This window comes from Mus musculus, chromosome 2, assembly GCF_000001635.26.
Source record: "Mus musculus strain C57BL/6J chromosome 2, GRCm38.p6 C57BL/6J".
NCBI lineage: Eukaryota > Metazoa > Chordata > Mammalia > Rodentia > Muridae > Mus > Mus musculus.
This window is the reverse complement of record NC_000068.7, coordinates 164,549,766-164,568,547: the sequence shown is the minus strand read 5'-3', so window position 1 is coordinate 164,568,547 and position 18,782 is coordinate 164,549,766. Positions and strand designations below refer to the sequence as shown.

General features: G+C 50.0%; 1 protein-coding gene and 1 long non-coding RNA gene across 3 annotated transcripts; both read right to left on the bottom strand.

Annotated features, from left to right (window-relative positions):
• Nucleotides 1-37: 37 nt before the first annotated feature.
• Wfdc2 (WAP four-disulfide core domain 2) lies at nt 38-5,833 on the bottom strand. 2 transcript variants are annotated; one of them, NM_026323.2, is made up of 5 exons: nt 5,744-5,832; nt 5,097-5,240; nt 4,336-4,491; nt 2,610-2,756; nt 42-213 (listed from the first exon to the last, which is right to left on the bottom strand). In NM_026323.2, the coding sequence occupies exons 1-4, from the start codon at nt 5,820-5,822 to the stop codon at nt 2,611-2,613; spliced, it is 525 nt and encodes a 174-aa protein (NP_080599.1). In that variant the 5' UTR covers nt 5,823-5,832; the 3' UTR covers nt 42-213; nt 2,610. The 2 variants fall into 2 exon arrangements, with proteins under 2 accessions (NP_001361584.1, NP_080599.1); NM_001374655.1 differs by lacking the exon at nt 4,336-4,491 and having other exon boundaries at nt 38-213; nt 5,744-5,833.
• Nucleotides 5,834-8,817: 2,984 nt separating this feature from the next.
• Nucleotides 8,818-18,018, bottom strand: Gm14317 (predicted gene 14317). The gene is made up of 3 exons (NR_152178.1): nt 17,759-18,018; nt 10,309-10,440; nt 8,818-9,889 (listed from the first exon to the last, which is right to left on the bottom strand). It is a non-coding gene; the product is annotated as a predicted gene 14317 (long non-coding RNA).
• Between the last annotated feature and the right edge of the window lie 764 nt (nt 18,019-18,782).

Below are 18,782 nucleotides of genomic sequence, written 5' to 3'. Positions count from 1 at the left end.
AGTCAAGAGAAACAGAAGAAAGTGAGGCAAGCAGGTGTTATAGCTTCTCCATTGCTGAAAGCGATCACTTTATTGGTTAGAAAAAGGAGATGCTTTCATCGGACCAGGAAGAAATGCAAAGACCAGAGAGAAAGGAGGCCACAGGAACGACTCCAGATGCACAGTCCGGCAGAAACAACCTCTCTCCATTCCTCAGGCTGCTGGAGGCTGAAGCTGGAGGGAGAGACCATGGCGCTGTCATCAATAACATGTCATACTAGACCCAAGGGTCACCCAGCTCCCACCAAGCCTGTCACACTTGCACACACAGCAAAGCACTACCTTCTTGTGGCCTCTGTCTGCATCTCCCAGCAAGTTCCAGGCTTGCCTCTTATGCTTCAAATCAAACCTGTTCCAGGACCTACTTGGATATACAATGGTCCTAATGACCGTTGTGGCCTCTCTGGAGACCCATAAATATTTATTTCCCTAAGAATCTTTCTTCTATCACCAAAAAGCCCCACCATGCCTTCATTCCTTAGATTGAGCTGAGTTAAATTGACCAAATAGATGCTCTTTATCCCCATACCGAAAGCACATAACTGTGGGCAAGGAGATAAAGAGGCTAGGTAAGGGTCAGAGCTGGAGTCTGCATTGTGGTCATCCTACTTGCAATGCCCACTGTGCAGTTTGGCATTGAAGGAGATAAGAGACCATTAGCCTCATAGCAGAGTTCAGGAAAACTATAGCTCTCTCCTACCCACTGAAAAGCATATCAGGCATGAAATAACAGGCATGAGGCCTTGGGCACGCTCCCCCTCTTTGGGTTTCAGTTATCTCTGTGTGCACTAAGGGAGTCCAGCACTCTGTGTTTGCAACCAAAGGCTTGTCCAAGTTCTTGCTCAACCTGCTCCCTCAGCCTCAGACAGCATCCCCGCCCTGAATCTCACCAAACCAACAATCATTGCCTCACACTTTGATGCCAGCTCACGATAACCCCCCCCCCCCCGGGAAGCTTTCTCTGGCTGCTTCTACTCCATCCTCCCTCGCTCAAGCCTGGGTGACATTTCCTCATCTGTTTCCCACAATAGTGGGCACTGATGCACTCATTGATGACACAGACCGTGTCACCAATCACTGCACTGCAAGCTGGGGGGGAGGGGAGAAGAATGGTCACCTTTCTGTCCTAGGAACTCAGACAATCACACTGCAGGATCACCTAATGGGACAACCAAGTATCTGTCTCAGTTTCTCCCTTTTTAACACTTGCCGTGTGGCATAATTCCTATTCTGTGGTTATTTTCAGTGAATGTATGTTTTTCCTGTGTGTATCTGTGGGTACCTCATGTGTATGCAGTACCCTTGGAAACCAGCAGAGGGCATCTGAGCCCCTCAACGGGAGTTAGAGATGGTTGTCAGCCACTGGGTGGGTACTGGGAACCAAACCTATGTTCTCTGCAAGAGCAGTAAGTGTTTTTAAGCACCCACATCACCTCTCTAGCCCAATTAACAGTATTTTAGTATTTAGTTTAATCACATACAAAGTGAAGGGTGACTCACAAATTTCTCCTTTTAGTGCCTGAGACACTAAAGGTACTGAATTTAGTCCTAGCTATCTCAGATTAAATACTTAGCCCATTATCAGACACAACTAATAAATGCAACCAACATTAGCGACCTTGACCACATTTGTCCACAAAGGTGGGCCTTTGGAGGAAATGCAGATCGACCCTTCTGACTCTCACTAACCTTGCAAAGGGATACCATCTCCTCAACTCCACCAGCCATTGTCCCCTCCCCTAGGACACAGCTACCCACTACCACATCGTAACTTACTCAAGTCCTGTTAAACAAAAAGGAAGTTCTGATACTTATCAGCAAACCCCCATTGTTCATCATGAAATGGTGAACTGGCCACTGCTCTTCCCTGCCTCCATCCTGAGGACCCTCTCATCTGTCCGTTCTCTGGTGAGTCTGGGAATCTTCTCCTGTCCTCTACAGTCTAGCTACATGGTAGCATACTCTAGGAGAGTCCTTTGGAAACATTGGGACGAGTGTCTTTCTAAGGACTCACCTCTCTGGGTGTGCCTCGAGACAATGACCTTTAAGGCTCTAAGATAACTGTCCCAGGCCCCATATACCTTTGATTTCCTTTTACACATCTATCCAGCCAGCCTTCCTGTTCTTCCTTAAATGCCCCAGCAATGCTCTTGACTTCATCTCGATCGCTGCCTCCTCTGCCTGAGTGTGCTCACATTCCTTCTTTTGTTTCACGCCTTCTTGGTGAGGCTTCACCCACTGTCCCACGTACAAGTTACAGTGATGCCCCTTTCGTCCCCCTGCCCCGGGTACACTTCGCTCCTGTTCTCCTGTCACACAGCATGCACCTTCCTGTGACACGCTATAGAAACAGCTTGCTTCTTTCTCTCCTCACCACTAGACAAGAAAACCTAGCAGCCAGCCTCTCTAGTCTGCTTCGTCGGCTTGCACATTATCCGCATAGTGTAGATAAATAGTAGTTAAATTAATGAAATGGGTGGACAGGTCTGTTATCAGCCTCTTCCTTTTCAACTTACTGTAAGGGCCCCATACCTAGGCGTTTCTGAACCTTCTCTCCTGTTCCCACCTACCTCAGAATTTGGGTGTGGTGCAGGCCATCTTCCCACATCCATTGCGGCAGCATTTCATGTTGCCAGAACACTGGCTGTCCACCTGACACTGGTCCTCACAGAGGCCGAGCTTGGGTATGTCCACGCTGGGGCAGGTGCCCTGCTTTTCTAGGTAAACAAGGGAGTAAGGAGAAACTGAGGGATCCAGGGAGACAACCAGCAAAGCCCGGCTGAGCACCACCCTGGTTCACCAACAGCAGAGCTGCCTATCTGAGTTCATCATGGGACCCTGAGCTGCTCTCAGGGGTCCCAGGGAGAGACTATCTACAAACCTCTATTCCTGCTCCAAGATAACTTTGAAATCACAGAACCTCAGTTTGAGTCCCACCTCAGCCATTTTCTATCCTGGTGGCTTAGAGTACAAATCTCCCAGAGCAGCAGTCTTTAGATGTCGCATGGAATCTCTGTCAGCACACTGTGGGGTTGTCACAAAAGCAATTGTCCCCCCCCCCCACAGCCCACCCAGAAAGATCAAACTCCTTGGTCTGAGTATTCATAAGTGCCCCCACCTAACCAGCTCCTGTGGTGAGCCAGACACCGATGAGGCCCGAGTTCATCCAGTTCACCCAAGAATCTTAAAACAGCTAATGGTTCTGCTAATCCTTCCTTCCATTGTGGCTGGAAACGGAAGCAGTAAAGGGTTAAGTGTTTTGCCTAAGGCCATGGAGGACAGAGGCAGGATTTGAACCACAGATCTGGCTCCAGGGTGTATGCATTTGCCACCAGGCTCTGTGCTACTTTATAAGCTATAAAGTGCAGTGCCCATGAGAGAGGTGACACACATTCCCCACAATGACTCCTATAAGTCCACCGCCAGGTACACTCACTCAGAGCCACGGCCCTCCATACGTACATGGTCACCCATGCATATGCAAAAACCACCACCACACTCCACACACACCAACCCCACACCATGTTCCATTCCATAGAAGTACCAGGTGGGAGGCAGGCCCAGCGAAAGGAAAGATGCATACAGTGAAGTGTGTAGGCAGGTAAAGGAGAGGTGGACAGCATCCTGGCCTTGCTAGTACAGGTGCTCTTGGTGGCTACCCTGAGACAGAATGAGAATAACCAGGAGAGAATGTAGTACAGAAGGAAGCAAGCTATCTTGTGCAGAATTCGCACTCTTTTGAGAACCTTCGCATCTTGAGTACCATTGCATTTAGCCCCCACACCTACAGGTGGGTATTAACGTGCCCACTTTGCAGATGAGCAGGCAGAGTTTCAAAGAGCAGATTATTCAGGCTCACGCACTTAGGAAATGGCTATGATTCAAGCCTCCAGGCTCCTCCCGGGCTCAGGAGACCATCTGCCCTGTCCATCTGACACAAGGAAGCAATATCTTTATCCACCTGACAGCTGGATGTGCCAGTTGGCTCAACTCCATCTTTCCTGGTCCCTCTTTGTCCAGGTCCGTCCATAGCACATCCACAGCCAAAATCTGCCCTCCGTGGGCAAGTCTCATTTCCCCCTTCCACCTTCCTGTTCATAGCACCTTAGGACTCCTAAGTATAAATTGCTTCCAGTCATTCCTGGCATCTTTGAGAAAAATAATAAAGGCAAAAGAGGGGCAGGGGCTGTAGCCCCCCCAAAAGACCAGAAATTACAAACTTTGGTTTCTGTTCCCCCACCCCACCTCCTAGCCTCAGCTTTTCCCTCTTGGAAATAAGATGCTTAGATTCCACACCTCGGACACCTAAGCCTTCCCTGGTCACAGCTGGTGGCTTCGTGGAGACTTGACCTCCCGGTGGTTTAGTAGTGTGGTCAAGGCCCGCTGATTGAGTAGTAGTCCCAGTCTCTGAGAGTTTAGTATCTGTCCCTGAGAGCTCTCCTTCGCTCGGTCCTAAAGGTTGTGGAAATAAAGATACAAGAGGAAAATCCAGTGTCAAAGAAAGAAACGGAACCTCTGCCAGCCACAGGATGGCGGTGTAACTTTGTGCGAGAACATTTATTTTGGCGGCTCACTTCCACAACCTTAGGATGTGGCAAAAGATTTCTCCCTCCCTCAGGTACAAATCTTGAGTCTTGCTAGGCCAGACCGTTGAGGGCCCTGCGGGAAGAACCCCAAGGGGCAACAGGTCCCTAAGGCTCGGGTCCCGGCACTGACGCCACCCAGGGTTTGCCCTCCAACTCCAGCCTAGGAAGCCACTGCTCTCAGGTCCCGGAACAAAGTCTCGCTGTGCGTGCCCGGAAGCCCTTCATGCACCAGAGAATCGAATCCAGCCAGGAATGGGGGGGAGGGGGGCTCCTTCCCCTGGGCCGCGCCTCTGTGACGCCTTTGTCCCTCGCATTTACCCCAGGCCAGACAAGGGAGGCACGTGTGGATCGGGTTTCCACCGCTTTTCGGGCTCCCTGGATCTGGGATGCCCTTCTTCGCCAAACCCAAACCCGGGCCGCTCCCACCTCTCACAACCCCGCCCTGTCCCCGCCAGGTCACCCCGGGGCTACCATTAGGCTTGGAGCAGACAGAGCTGCAGCCCGCCTGGCAGCACTTGCGGTTGTCCGCACAGTCCTTGTCCAAAGTGCACTCCAACACACAGTCCGTAATTGGTTCAAGCTGGGGGCACTCGCCGGGTTTCTCTGCATCGGTGCCTTGGGATGGGTGGGTGGGAGCAGAGACTTGTCAGGGAGAACCGAGCCCAGTCCCACCCGCATATCCTCTCCCTGCTCCGAGATCCCCAAATTTCAACCCCAAGGATTTCGGATTCTTTGGCCCAGGGGCCCCCATAATATCATCCCAGAGAGCCTCACCCCCGAGCCAGGGGTCTCTGACACTAGAGAACTCCCCAATGCTTGGCTTCAAAGTCCCCAGTCCTCTGGGACTTGAGCCTCTGCTTGGAAGCTTCCGCCATCCCGGGAGTTTCCCGCTCCTCTTCATCAGGTCTCTGCTTTCAGAGCTGAGAGAGCCCCCGCCCTTCCAACTTTAAGCCTTCATTGATTCCCCCTCCCCCCTTCCCAGTACATTCCCCGGACCCTAAGCTTCAAGGATAACTAGCTGTAGGCCCCAGAGTTGCAAAAATTAAATATTCACTGGCCTCTCACCTTAGTCCCAGAACCCCGGCTTCTGAGACTCCGGCACTCTGGGCTGCACTCACCTGTGGCTGAGATGGGGGTGAACAGTAGCAACCCTAGTAGGAGGCCAGCGGCCAGCAAGCAGAGGCGACAGGCAGGCATGGTGCAGGTGTGACCTGCAGCCAGGATGGGGGGGATTTAAGCACTCGCGCGGGGAGGGGGGCGGGGCCGAGTGAGGGGTACAGGAGGCGGGTAGGAAGCACAGCGGGCAGCGCGGGCGCCCTGCCACCTCACGCCATTTCACAATCCCCCTGGATCAGGTGTCATTCTTGGCTCTGGTGGGAACCAGGAACCGAGACAGCTTCCAAGCCGGCTGCAGCCGGACACTTGTCCACCCCTCCCTCTCTTCCTACCTTTCTAAGGCCTGAGGGCAAGGCAGGGCAGTGAGAGCTGAAAGCTCCCTGGGATCAGTTTTAAAGAGTCTGTTGACTCCCCAGGAGTCCAAGATTAAGGAGAAAACGGCAAGGCTGCAGTGATGGAGCCAAAAGGAGGCAAAAGATGCTGGGGATTAAATGGCTGAGATTGGGGCCAGATGAACCACAGCATGCAGAGCCCTGTTCAAGGATTAGTAGAGGCTGGTGTAGTGGAGGCTACAGAAATAAGACTTATTAACAAAGGAAGCCAGCTGACAAGGAACACATCCAGGAAGGAGCAACACCCGTGCAATTTCCAGCTCTCTCGGGCATTTCTTTTGCCTTTTCTTACCCCAGTCCATTGGGGCAGGATAGAGTGTTTCACTACTATGACTAGAGAGTGATGCACAGGCTGGACCACTTCAGAGGCTTGTCCCCAACCGAAGTTCCAGGCTAAAGTTTTTGGATCTCCATTTCTTCCTCCAGGCTCTGTTTCCTCCAGATGCCTACCAAATGACACATAACAGAGAGAGTGTTATGGTGGTGACTATGCAACGCTGGCACTTCAGGATATCCTTCCCTTTATTATCAGGTAAAACTTAGCAGCGCAAACCGGGTGTCTTAGCATTTTACTGCTGTGAACAGACACCATGACTAAGGCAACTCTCATAAGGACAACATTTAATTGGGGCTGGCTTACAGGTTCAGAGGTTCAATCCATTATCATCAGGGTGGGAGCATGGCAGCATCCAGGTAGGCATGGTGCAGGAGGAACTGAGAGTTCTACATCTTCATCTGAAGGCTGCTAAGAGAAGACTAACTTCCAGAAAGCTAGGGAGAAAGGCCACCCCCACAGTGATACACTTCCTCCAACAAGGCTACCCCTCCAAATAGTACCACTCCCTGGGACAAGCATATTCAAACCACCACACTGGGCATGTGCAGGAATAGACTTTTCTCTAAGAACCTCCCTGTTTGGATTTGTATAGGCTTCCATAATAAATTCCTCACCCTTTCTAACCTTCCTTTGTTGCTTGATAGTAGACTCCTTGTGGAGTCTACTATCGTGTGCTCCTGGCCTCACATGATGTCAACCACCATATCCGGTTACCGTAATCAAAAGGGGGCTGTCCGGTGCTGGTCCTGGAGTGACAGGGACCAGGTTCCACCTCCTCCACTTCCCATTTGAAGGACCTTGGGTGAAACTCCTCTCCTTTTTGAAGAGCCATTTTTGTCATCTGTAAAAATGATGGTCGAGGGGTGGGGGATGTGTCTCAGTGGACATGGCATTTGCCTGGTGTGTGTGAGGCCCTAGGTTCAATGCTCAGGGCTACAGGGAGAGGGAAAGAATGACGATTAAAGTCATGCTCCCGCCAGGAACAACCGTGAATTCCGTAGTTGTTGACATAGGAACCCTAGGGCCTGGCGTGTGACTACCACATACAGAGCCACGAGTCCCCAACAAATAATAAATGCCCACTGTTACAAAGGAGCCTGATGAGTGTAGCCTACCTTCTATGTTCCTGAGCCCCATGTCCTTGGATTCAACCGACCTCTGGTGGAAAATATTTGGGGATAAAACTGCACCTGGACCAAGCACATGCTGGCTCTCATTCTTCTTGATGTTCCTTAAACAATACAGTGCCCAGTCCTTTATGGTGGAGGGTGTTTCGCAAGATTGAAAGCGCACCAGAACATACATGTGTTGTAGGCAAACACTGCAGATTTTTATTTAATACATTTTATCTTGAACCCCACTCCCCCCCAAAAAAAAACCATTTTATTTTTCTAACCATACAGCCCATTGAACCTGTCCGTGCATCTTTGCCAGTGGCTGGGCCTTCTCCACACATTGTGTTTCTGATGTAAGTTACTGGGGTTCAGTGTTTTGAAGCAGTTTGATAAGACCTTTATTAAATTGTTCCCGAAGGGCTTCCTGACCAGGGAACCCCAAGATTAGCATCTCAAAGACCATAAACTTGTAGTCAGGACCTTTCTTACAGAGCTCTGTTGCTGTTGGACTAGGTGATCATAAACTCGTAGTCAGGACCTTTCTTACAGAGCTCTGTCGTTGGACTAGGTCCCGCTGAGCACATCCTGACCTGGATTTGGGCTCCTTGTCAGCCTTGCCCCAGGATCTGTTTCTGTGACTTCATCTTTCTTGGCCAGCTCTCTGGCATCTTTCTCTTGCCGTCCTTGGGCAGTATGACACAGTTGTGAGAGCAGTGGTACCCAAGGTCACCTCACTAAGAGGCAATGACAGACAGAGGTGACAGATGACTCCAAGGGGGCAGAATCTTCCAGGTGTAACATGTATCATCCGATACGCGTAAGAACTCACAGAGGCCGGGGCAGCAGAAGCAACACCTGCACAGGTTCACAGCAGACAAAATCCCTGTGCTGAGAAAGGAAGTGGGCATCGAGTCCCAGCCCTAACTAAGAAGCTAGCTGAGCTATTTGCCATAGGCACCTGCAGAGAGAGAGAGACAGAGACAGAGACAGAGACAGAGACAGAGACAGAGACAGAGACAGAGACAGAGACAGAGACAGAGACAGAGACAGAGAGAGTTTTTTCCAATGCAGTGTTGCTTGGCTATATCAACCATACTCTGGGACAGGCTCCATGCCAGGGGATAGTGGGCCAACACAAAATGAACTCTTTTGTGTGTGTGTGTTCTTTTTGTTTTGTTTCAGCATTTTATGTCTCTCTCGGGTTTTTTGTTTGATTTGATTTTCAATTTTTTGGGGGGGAGCGGGAGGGTGGTGAGAGAGAAAGAACAGGAAGTTGGGTGGGTAGGAAGATAGTGTGGAGGGTCAGGAAGTCGGGGGAGGGGGAGAATGTGATAAAGATATATTATTTATTTTTTTTAAAAATTAGAACATTAACAAAAAAATTAAACAAAAAAATTAAGACAAGTATTGCGAGGAGAAAATGTCAGGTAGGATGTGAGGGCCCACTCTGCTTTATAACAGGGGACTTGGGCCTGCAAATGCCAAAACAATGACTAAGGGAGTTACACAGGAAGCACCCTGTAAGCGGCTTCTGGCTCCTGGGATCGAGAGTCTGTAAGGCCCCGGAGGATTCTGCTGCTGGAGACGAGAGACTTCTGCAACATTAAAAGCTCTAAGTCAGATGGGTAGCCTTTGCCGACATGAGTGCATCCAACCGCTGAGCTAAAGAAGGACGTTGGTAAAGTGGCCCGAAAAGGTTTCCTCCAGCTTTGCAGGCCCAGGCGGGGACCGGAGACATGCCATTGTTGGGAGGGGCTGAGGCTATTTACTCTGAGCTCAGAGAAAGTCAACCGCAAGGAAGGTAAGAGCTAGGTGGGGTCACGGTTGGTTGTAGGCAGGCAACTGAAACCCAGGGCACATGGAGGACACTTTGGTGAACAACTGGTTTAGCCTGTGGACCAAATGGCTACTGAATGTTTATTCCTGGGCACGGCCGCACACGAATTTCTTCCAGCTTCCTTGGACTGGGTATCATCAGGTCCAACCCCTCCCAAACTCTCATAGGATCCCTGGCTGACTGGCCCCTCTCTTACCGGAATGTGGATTAGTGTGAGGGGGAGGGGAAGGCAGGTAGAAGATGGGAAGGAAGGTTCTTAAGGTCGGGTTTATTTGGGGGTGACAGATTCTGAGCTGGGCTGGCATACAGTTTCTCTTCTGCATACACAAGAAGAGCAGGGGCACCAGTATGGGCTTGCGAGTGAGGAGTGAATGGCTTCTGGCGTGTGGCTCAGAGCAGTGCTTCACCTTCAGGATCTACGACGTCTTCCACAAAGCAAGCATCATTGCAACATCTTGTAGGACTGACTGTTCAGAGGATGAAAGAAAAGAGCAGAAAGCAGGGGGTGGCAGATCCAGCTGGAGCCCGTATATTATTAGCTCACACGGTTCGTTTCGAAATTTTGAACTAGTTGCCAATGTTTAAAAATGGAGTTTCACATAAAGAAAAGAACCTTCTCAATTCTCTCAGAAATAGTATTGGATCTGGCAGCAAGTCCTAAGATTCATAAAGCAATCATCACTCAGAACACAGCCCTCAGAACTGGGCCTGCACCATAGTCACCTGGAGGGCTTGTTCGAGTGTAGCTTGTGGGGAACTAGGATTATAACACAGTTGGTAGATTGCTTGCCAATCATACAGGAAGCCCTGGGTTCCGTCTCCAGAGCTCCATAAAGTGGGCATGGTGGTACATACCAGGAGGCAGGAGCATCCCAGTGGAACTTACCTGGAGGCAGGAGCATCCTCTTGGTACACACCTGGAGGGAGGCAGGAGTATCCTGGTAGTATACACCTGGAGGCAGGAGCATCCCAGTGGTACACACCTGGAGGGAGGCAGGAGCATCCCAGTGGTACACACCTGGAGGGAGGCAGGAGCATCCAACATTCAAACTCATCCTTGACTCCATAGCAAGTTTGAAGCCAACCTGGGCTACATGAGATCACCTCCAGAACAGGTCTGAGTGGAATCTGAGAGTACACACTTCTAGCAAGATTCCAGATGCTGCTGGAGAAGCAGCCACATTCTGAATGCTGTGTCATAGAGCTAAGCTGGCATGCTTTCTCCTTATGAGAGAAACCATCATTCCTTGTCCCATGTGCTCTACTGACCCGTTGTTCCTAGTAACCACTGGTCCCAGTACATTTAAATCCGTGCTCTGTGGAGTGGGCATGCCCTGGAGCTCACTAGAAAGTAGCTTGCAGTTATTTAGCAGTACTATGGATTCAGAAACATCACTCCTATTCTGCAGATTAAAAACCTGTGGTTTGGTAAGGCAGAGTGACTAGCTGGCGGGAGCCCAGCCCATCAATCAAAAGACACTTGACGGTACCTTTTGTTCCTATGGCTTCGGTTATATCAATATTAAACCCACCCACCCCATTCCACACATACTCCTGAGTTTTTAAGAAAAAAGAATTGCATGTTATTGTGAGGCATGCCTTTAATGCCAGAGTTTAAGAAGTAGAGGCAGGCAGATCTGTTGAGTTTGAAGTCAGCCCAGGCAAGCCAGGGCTAAAAGGTGAGAACCTGTTTCAATAAATAAATAAATAAAATTTTAAAAATAAAAGTTAATGTATTGGGTTTCTGAAATGGCTCAGAGGGTTATAAGCACTTAAAATCGCTTGCCCTACAAGCCCTGGCAACCTGAGTTCAAGCCCCAGAGACCACGGGATGCAGAGAGAAGCAGCTCTGCCAAGGTGTCCTCTGACCTCCAGCCGCGACACATGCACACACACCCCAGTCACACACAAACGGTCCAGAACTCTGGGCACCGCTCCATGAGCATGGAAGAATATTCATGAGAGAAGGAAAAGAAAGGATGAGAGGGAAAGAGAGAGATACAGGGAGAGAGAGAGGGAGAGACTGAGGGAGGGAGAGGGAGGGACTGAGGGAGGGACTGAGGGAGGGAGGGAGGGAGGGAGGGAGGGAGGGAGGGAGGGAGGGAGAGGAGGAAGGGAGGAAAGGAGGGAGGGAGGGAGGGAATGATTTACAATGGGAGCACTCACCTGCATACATGTGCACTCTAAAATACTGTGACCAAGTTCACTGTGAAGGTTTGAGAAGTTCCAAGAGCAGCCAGGCTGTCTGGACCACATAGTCCACATAGTGGCCTACTCTTCTTGAACTAATGAATGCTACTAAACTTCCCTTCAGTTCGTGAAAATATCTCTTTCTGGACGTATCGGTTATTTTGTTTGACCACCCAGCATGCGTCTATCTCTTTCTGGACGTATCGGTTATTTTGTTTGACCACCCACCATGCGTCTATCTCTTTCTGGACGTATCGGTTATTTTGTTTGACCACCCACCATGCGTCTATCTCTCTTCTGATGAAGCGCCTTGATTTATTTGGGTTAGGAATGTTCTTCCTACATCAGGATAGCGGGCAGGATGGTCATGCAAAGCGCCTTCTCTACCCAGACAAAGCGCAGCCAATCACATGCTGTTCTGGGGATATTAGTCTTGAACAAAGGACAGCAGAAGACCCCAGCTCCCTCACAGGTGTCCTGGGAAGGCCTCAGTTCTTCTGCCTTGCCACCCTTACAAGGCAGGGTGCCTTTTAACCTTCCCTTCCATTCTATGAACCAAGCCAAGTCAGTAATATTTTAGTTGCCCGCAGTGAAACCCATCCCTAGTTCTATCAGGAAGGGAGAAGGGCCTGCTGCATCTTCACACCTCTTTCATAACTTTCCTGGTCGACTCAGCCTCTGCAAGAGTAAGATTTTCCTGGGGCCTTAGGAATTGCAGGTCAGGAAATGTGGGTTCAGATACTTCTGAGATGCTGTTCAAAGAAAGATAGGGAAGAGGGCAGCTAACTGGGCAGGAAGAACAAGGGTGCAGAGATTCCTTTGTAGGGGAATTTAGAGAGTTCAGGTGATAAGGACCATTTCACCAGGAAGATGGAGAGAAGAATGCACAAGCTTAGTCAGAGTATCTGAAAGGTAAGGGCCTGGCCATGTCTTGACGTGTATCTTGAGGAGCCCCTGGGTTAGAACTAGGGTTAGACTCATACAGCCTAGATGCAGGCAGAAGGAGGTGTTGCATGGCTCAGTCCTCTGTGGCTGTGTGAGAAGTGTGGGGCTCCTGTGTTGAAGTTATGCCGGGTTCTGTCTCCCGGCCCCATGTTCCCAGAAATAGGTCTCAGACTCAAAATATACTTACGAATATCCTGGCCACACAGCTAAGCTCTTCTCTGACTAGAATCATAATTTAAGAGAACCCACTTATTTTAACCTACATCCTGCCACATAGCTCGTTACCTGTGCTCAGGTACCAGACATCTGTCTCCTCACATCTTCTGGACTGATCTCCCTGTACCTGGCTGTATCCTAGAATTCTTTCTCCTCCTGGATGTCCCACCTTCAATTTCCTGTCTAAGCCATAGACCATGGGTTTTGTTTTGTTTTGTTTTTTGGTAAGATTTTTTTATGTATACGAGGACACTGTAGCTGTCTTCAGACACACCAGAAGAGTGCATCGGATGCCATTACAGATGGTTATGAGCCACCATGTAGTTGCTGAGAAAACTTGGGACCTCTGGAAGTACAGTCGGTGCTCTTAACTGTTGAGCTGTCTCTCCAGGCTTTCTAGTTGACAGGTGATGCATTCATACGATACATAAGACATCCTCTCTACAGTCCTGTCTCCAAAAGACCTTATAACTCATGGGGAACACGCTCTTCATGCTGCTTTCGGACATTTCCCGCTTCAATTTCACACCGTTGCTTTCTGGCTAGCAACCAATGTTACCTGGCACCCTGTACCAGGGTAGACACTAAGGCCCCCATTTGTTTTTACAACTGCCGGCTTTTTCTCAGTCTCCCTCCTTTTAGACGCATAGACAGTGCCCTCATGGCACAAATACAATAATACTCAAGGCAAATCCTTTATATAAAAGTCAACTTTCTCCACATAGTTTCAGTGTGAATGTCCACAAAAAGCACAGCATCTGTTTTGAAGTCTCTTGACTTCTCTGACTGGGTCTTCAGGATTCTTAAAAGACAAGACTTTAAGCATCACTTGAGAGGCAGAGGCAGGCAGATCTCTGTGAGTTTATGGCCAGCCTGGTCTAACAAGTTCCAGGATAGCCAGGACTCTACATCGAGATTCTGTCTCAAAAAAGCAACAACAAAACAAACAAACAAAAGCAGAAATTATTTTATTTTAAAGCTTTTCTTCACAGGACAGGGCCTGAATCGTGGTCTTGAAGTTGAATCTTCTATCAGTTTACTTTTCTTGTTGCTTTGAAAGAAAACCCAACCAAGCAATTTAAGGAAGGGAGGGTCGATTGGACTCAAGGTTGAGGCTACACCCTATCACAAAGAGGAAGGCATGGTGGGAGCCTCTGGATACTCAGCCTCCACTGTGTGGAAGCAGAGCATGGTGAATAATGATGCTCAACTCACTTTCCCCTTTGTCCTCGGTCCAGGACCTCAGCCCATGAAATGGCTCCACCCACATTTAGGATGAATCTTTCTACTTTAGCTGACCCAATCTAGAAACTCCCTCACAGGCTCACCAAGAAGTTTGTTCCCATGGTGATCTGACAAACTATCAAGCCAGCACTCAGTATTGACCACCAAGGACACCAACTGCACCATCATTGCCTACATCCCCCTGGAAACTTTGCTCACCCTACCAACTCCACCTTGTTTGACTCTCACATGGGGACCAAACTCCTCAGACTTTTGGAGTTTGCCACAAAATACAGACCCAATAAGTGGGAGTAGGTCTTTGTCCCTGTCTTCTTCTTGAAGATTCTCATTGGCTCGGTGGCCTTCACCATTGCCCCAGGACAGGAAGGCTACTCTGCTGCTATGTGCCATTAGTGATGTCCAGGAATTGCCTCACCTTCTCTGCGTCTGTTACCTCACATGTAAATAAAACTATAACACCCTCCCTAGCGGTGCCTTTTCCATTTGCTTGTTTGTTTTACCTACAAATGTGCCTGTCTACTACACGTGTACCTGGTGCCCAAGGAGGCCAGAAGAGAGTGTCCGATCCCCTGCAATTGCCATTGAGGATGGTTGTGAGCCACCATGTGGTTGCTGGGAATCAAATCTGGGTCCTCTGGAAAAGCAGTCAGTGCTCTCAACCACTGCACCATCTCTCCAGCCCCTGGAGTCACCTTTAAAGAGTTGCTTGTGACCATCCCTGTGAGGCACCCACATTATGTCAGGCACATGGTGAATGGAGTCCCCATTGTTTTACATCCCCTACCCCTCCTCAGAGTCTGTAGGACTCACTCTTGTTCTCTCTCTCTCTCTCTCTCTCTCTCTCTCTCTCTCTCTCTCTCTCTCTCTCCCCCAGTTGTCTATTGTCCAAAACCTCATGGGTTGAAAGTTTGGTCTCTCAGAGGTGACATTAATGGGGAGGTGACAGGATCATGACATTATCAATGGATGGTTTAATGGCTGAACAGGCTTTTAGCAAGTGGAGCCTCCTGGAGGAAGCAGGTCGCAGGGAACATGCATTTGAAGGGCATATCTTGTTCCTGAACACCCCTGCCCCTCTCTTGGCTTCTTGGCTGACTGGGGTGAGCAGATTTCATCCTTGTCACCTTTCCACCACAGGCCTGGGAGTAATGAAGCCACCTCTGAAGCCATAAGCCACAGCAACCCCTCCTCTGCGTTGTTCCTCTCAGGCATATTGTCTCAGTCCCAGAAGGCTGAGGGGCAGTCTCACGCCAACACCCCCAGTCAAGGCAGCCGAGATCCCTCTAACACTGTCCAGTCTCCCTTTTCTTCCTTGTCCACCTTGCCAAACTCAGTCTTCCTTCTAACTCCTCTCACGACACTCTTCTTTCCATTACCGCCTGTGCCATGCAGGCCCTTTTTACCCAAAGCTTAGATGACAACCTGCCCCTGTATCCCCCTCAACGCCCTGCCATTGTACGCCCACTGTGCATCCCAAATACACATCCAAACTCACATGATATGTCTTTTTTCATTTTTATGTAGGCTTTGTGCTGTGTGTGTGTGTGTGTGAATCATCTTTAATTTCTCTTCTACCTTATTCAATGAAGCACATCTCTCAAGTACATCCAGGGCTCACAAATACAGCCTTACAGTCTTACTAGCCAGCTTGCTCTGGGGATCTCTCATGTCTGCCTCTGTAGGGTGGAGTTACAGGCAGATAACCCTGCCCACCTGGCACAGACGCAGCTTCTGGGGAATCAAACTCTGCTCCCTACAGTGGTGGGGCAGATGCTGGAACCACTGAGTCATCGCCCCAGACCCCTAAGCCATGTTCTTGATCCCCACCACTTTAACCTGCCTATCCTGTCTCCCAGGAACTGAAGCCAAAGGCCTGGTGGGCATCCTCAGTTGCTACCGGATCAGCCCAGGTTCTCCTGCAGAACTCAAGATAGGAATGATGAAGGAAGAAGCTACTCCAGTTGAGCAAGGCTTTCTAGGGCCTATGCTTGAGCACAGAGAAATAGAGTCTGGGAGATGGAGGGGGCGGGGGGGGGCAGTCTAATCCACATTATATGAGTGAGCCTCCGACAGTCTGACAGATGTGGTACGGAGTAGCTTGCTCTTAGCTCTTGGGACTGCACTAGGCATGGTGATCTGCTCATACATAGTGGGCTCGTGTGTATTCATCTCGCAGACAGCCAGTAGAGGGATCATCCCTACCATCTTGGGAAGGTCATAGAGTGGTCAGAAACAGGTATTCGGCTCCTATAAATGTGTTAGGACATATAGACATAAATTTTTTGCAACTTACTTTTAATAAGGGTTCAACCTCTCCTCTCGCCCACCACCTAGCAGAGGTCGTGGAAGAGAAAAGTTGTTAGGATCTGAGGGAAGTGGACCTGTTTAGCAATAGTTCTTTGGAGGCGAGCTTGATCTTCTTGGGCAGCAGTTCAGTCCCATGGCAAACACCAAATACAACTCAGCCGCTGCAGACCAGTCCTCTAGGCAGGCAGACAGCAGACATGAACCAGCAGCTACAGTCCAGTCCTTGCTACAGGCAGACACGAGCAGTTGTAATTCAGTCCTGAAGAAACCACCATGCGGGCCAACTGGCCTGAGGCGAGGCTACTGAAGTGGCAAGCTGCCCCAGTAACCTCACGAGCAGTTCTTGGACAAGTTTCTCTTAATGGTGGCATTATCACAAGTTGAACCAATACATTCGTGTCTTTAGCAAAGAATAGTGAGGCAGAGCAAACCAAACCAAGGCTCAGTGCTCCTCTCCCACTGTCCGTGGAGTCATATTTATACTCTTTCATCAAGAGTCCTTTCGCGTGTTTGCTATAGCCAAACATCCTTTCACGTGTGTCTGCTCCGGGAAAACAGTCTTTCACGTGACTACTTTAAGCAAAACATCCTTTCACCTGTGTGCCCCAGCAAAGCATCACTTGACATAACTGACTTTCCGAAGCACTGGAAACTTCTACCTCAGAGAAATCCCATTTTCAAGCCTTAAAGGAAAAGGTTTTGAAAACCCCTGACTGTCCTGGAACTCACTTTGTAGACCAGGCTGGCCTGGAACTCAGAAATCCACCTGCCTCTGCCTCCCAAGTCCTGGGATTAAAGGCGTGCACCACCACCGCCCGGCTCCACCAGCTCCTCATTCAGAACAGAGCATGGAGGTCCCCAATGATTCATCGGACTCTGGTCCCATGGAATGGCGCCTTTCTGACTCTGTCCCACAGTTACTCTCTGTTAACCCACACAGGACATTGGCTCTGGCTTCAGGTATATAAACCTGTCCAGAATTCATTTCTTACCATTTCCACCTCCCTGTCTGGTGCTGTCACACTGTGTGCATGCACCTTCTCCACTGTGATGCTTTGTGAACTGTAGACTTGTGTATCTGAGCACACCTTTAGGAAGTAGAGTGTCGCTGGAAGAAGTGCCTTATTTGGGGATGGGGCTTTGAGGTTTTATACAATTGCCCACTTCCTGCCCACCCCGCCCCATGTGGGGATGAAAATGTGACCATCCAGCTTCCTGTTCCTGCTGTCACACTTACCCCCTCTGCTGTCATGACTGCCCCATCCCCTGCACCCCTACTCACCCCTACCCCTATTCCCACCATCTCCCTGCCCCCATACACACATATAAACTCTATCCCTCTGGCCCTGTAAACCCAAACAGCTCTTCCTCCCTTAAGCTGCTTTTGTGAGCCTATTTTATCACAGCAACAAGAAAGTAACTGAGGTGCCCACCTTCCATCTGTGCAGCCCTTTCTCTGCACACAGCCAGAGGGATCCTTTCAAATGCACTCCAGACCAGCGCTCCTCAGCTCCCGCGCCCCAGCAGCTCCCATAAGTAAGAGCCAGAGCCCGAGGTGGCCCATCCTGTCAGCTTCCAGTCTCCTCTTCTGCTGCTTCTCCTTCCAGCGCTGTCTAGCAGGGCTGGAAGAGCCGATCTCCCTGAAGCCTGCCAGCTCACTCCCGCCTCAGTGCTCTGGACTTCTTGGTTCCCTTCTGCCCAAAGCTTCAGCCCCTCCCCCACCTCAGAGGCTGTCAACACTTGTTCAGCATCCTCAGTGAGACACTTTTTGATGGTTCCATTTAAGATCACAGCTCCCCCTGCTCTGATGTCCATACACCTGTGGTTCTCTCCCCTGGCTGCTCTTACCAGTAAGAAGCCATGCTTGCTTATCTGGCTGTATTTCACTATGCAATATAAAGTCTAGGAAGCCAAGAGTTTGCTTGTTTTGTTGACAGCTATACCCTAGGTTCTGGGCTGGAGATGCTTGGGGGTGGGGGGCGCGGAAGCGCAGGGCTGAAGATGTAGCTGAATTGGTAGAGTGCTTGTCTAGTGTGCAGTCAGCCCTCTCTGTCCATCCCCAGCACTGCATAAACCAGTCACATGCCTGTAATCTCAGCATGTGGGAGGTAGAAGCTGGAGGATTAGAAATTCAAGATCATCCCCAGCAGCCTAGAGAGGCCATCCTGGGGAGAGGTGAAGGTGCAAGAGACCCTGTCTCAAAGAAACAAAAAGGGACAATCAAAAGGGAGGGGAGGGGAGGGGAGGGGAGGGGACAGGACAGGAGAGGACAGGATAGAGCAGGAGAGGAGAGAAGAGGGGAGGGGAGGGGAGGGGAGGGGGAAGGGGAGGGGAAAAAATCCGAAATGCTAAAGTGAGCTCCCAGACTCTGCCTCACTTGATCCCTGTCCCTTTCTGAGCCTGGGTTTCCCAGCCTTCTCCCTCTGCCCTCCACACTGTTTGCCCTGGGGTCTCCGT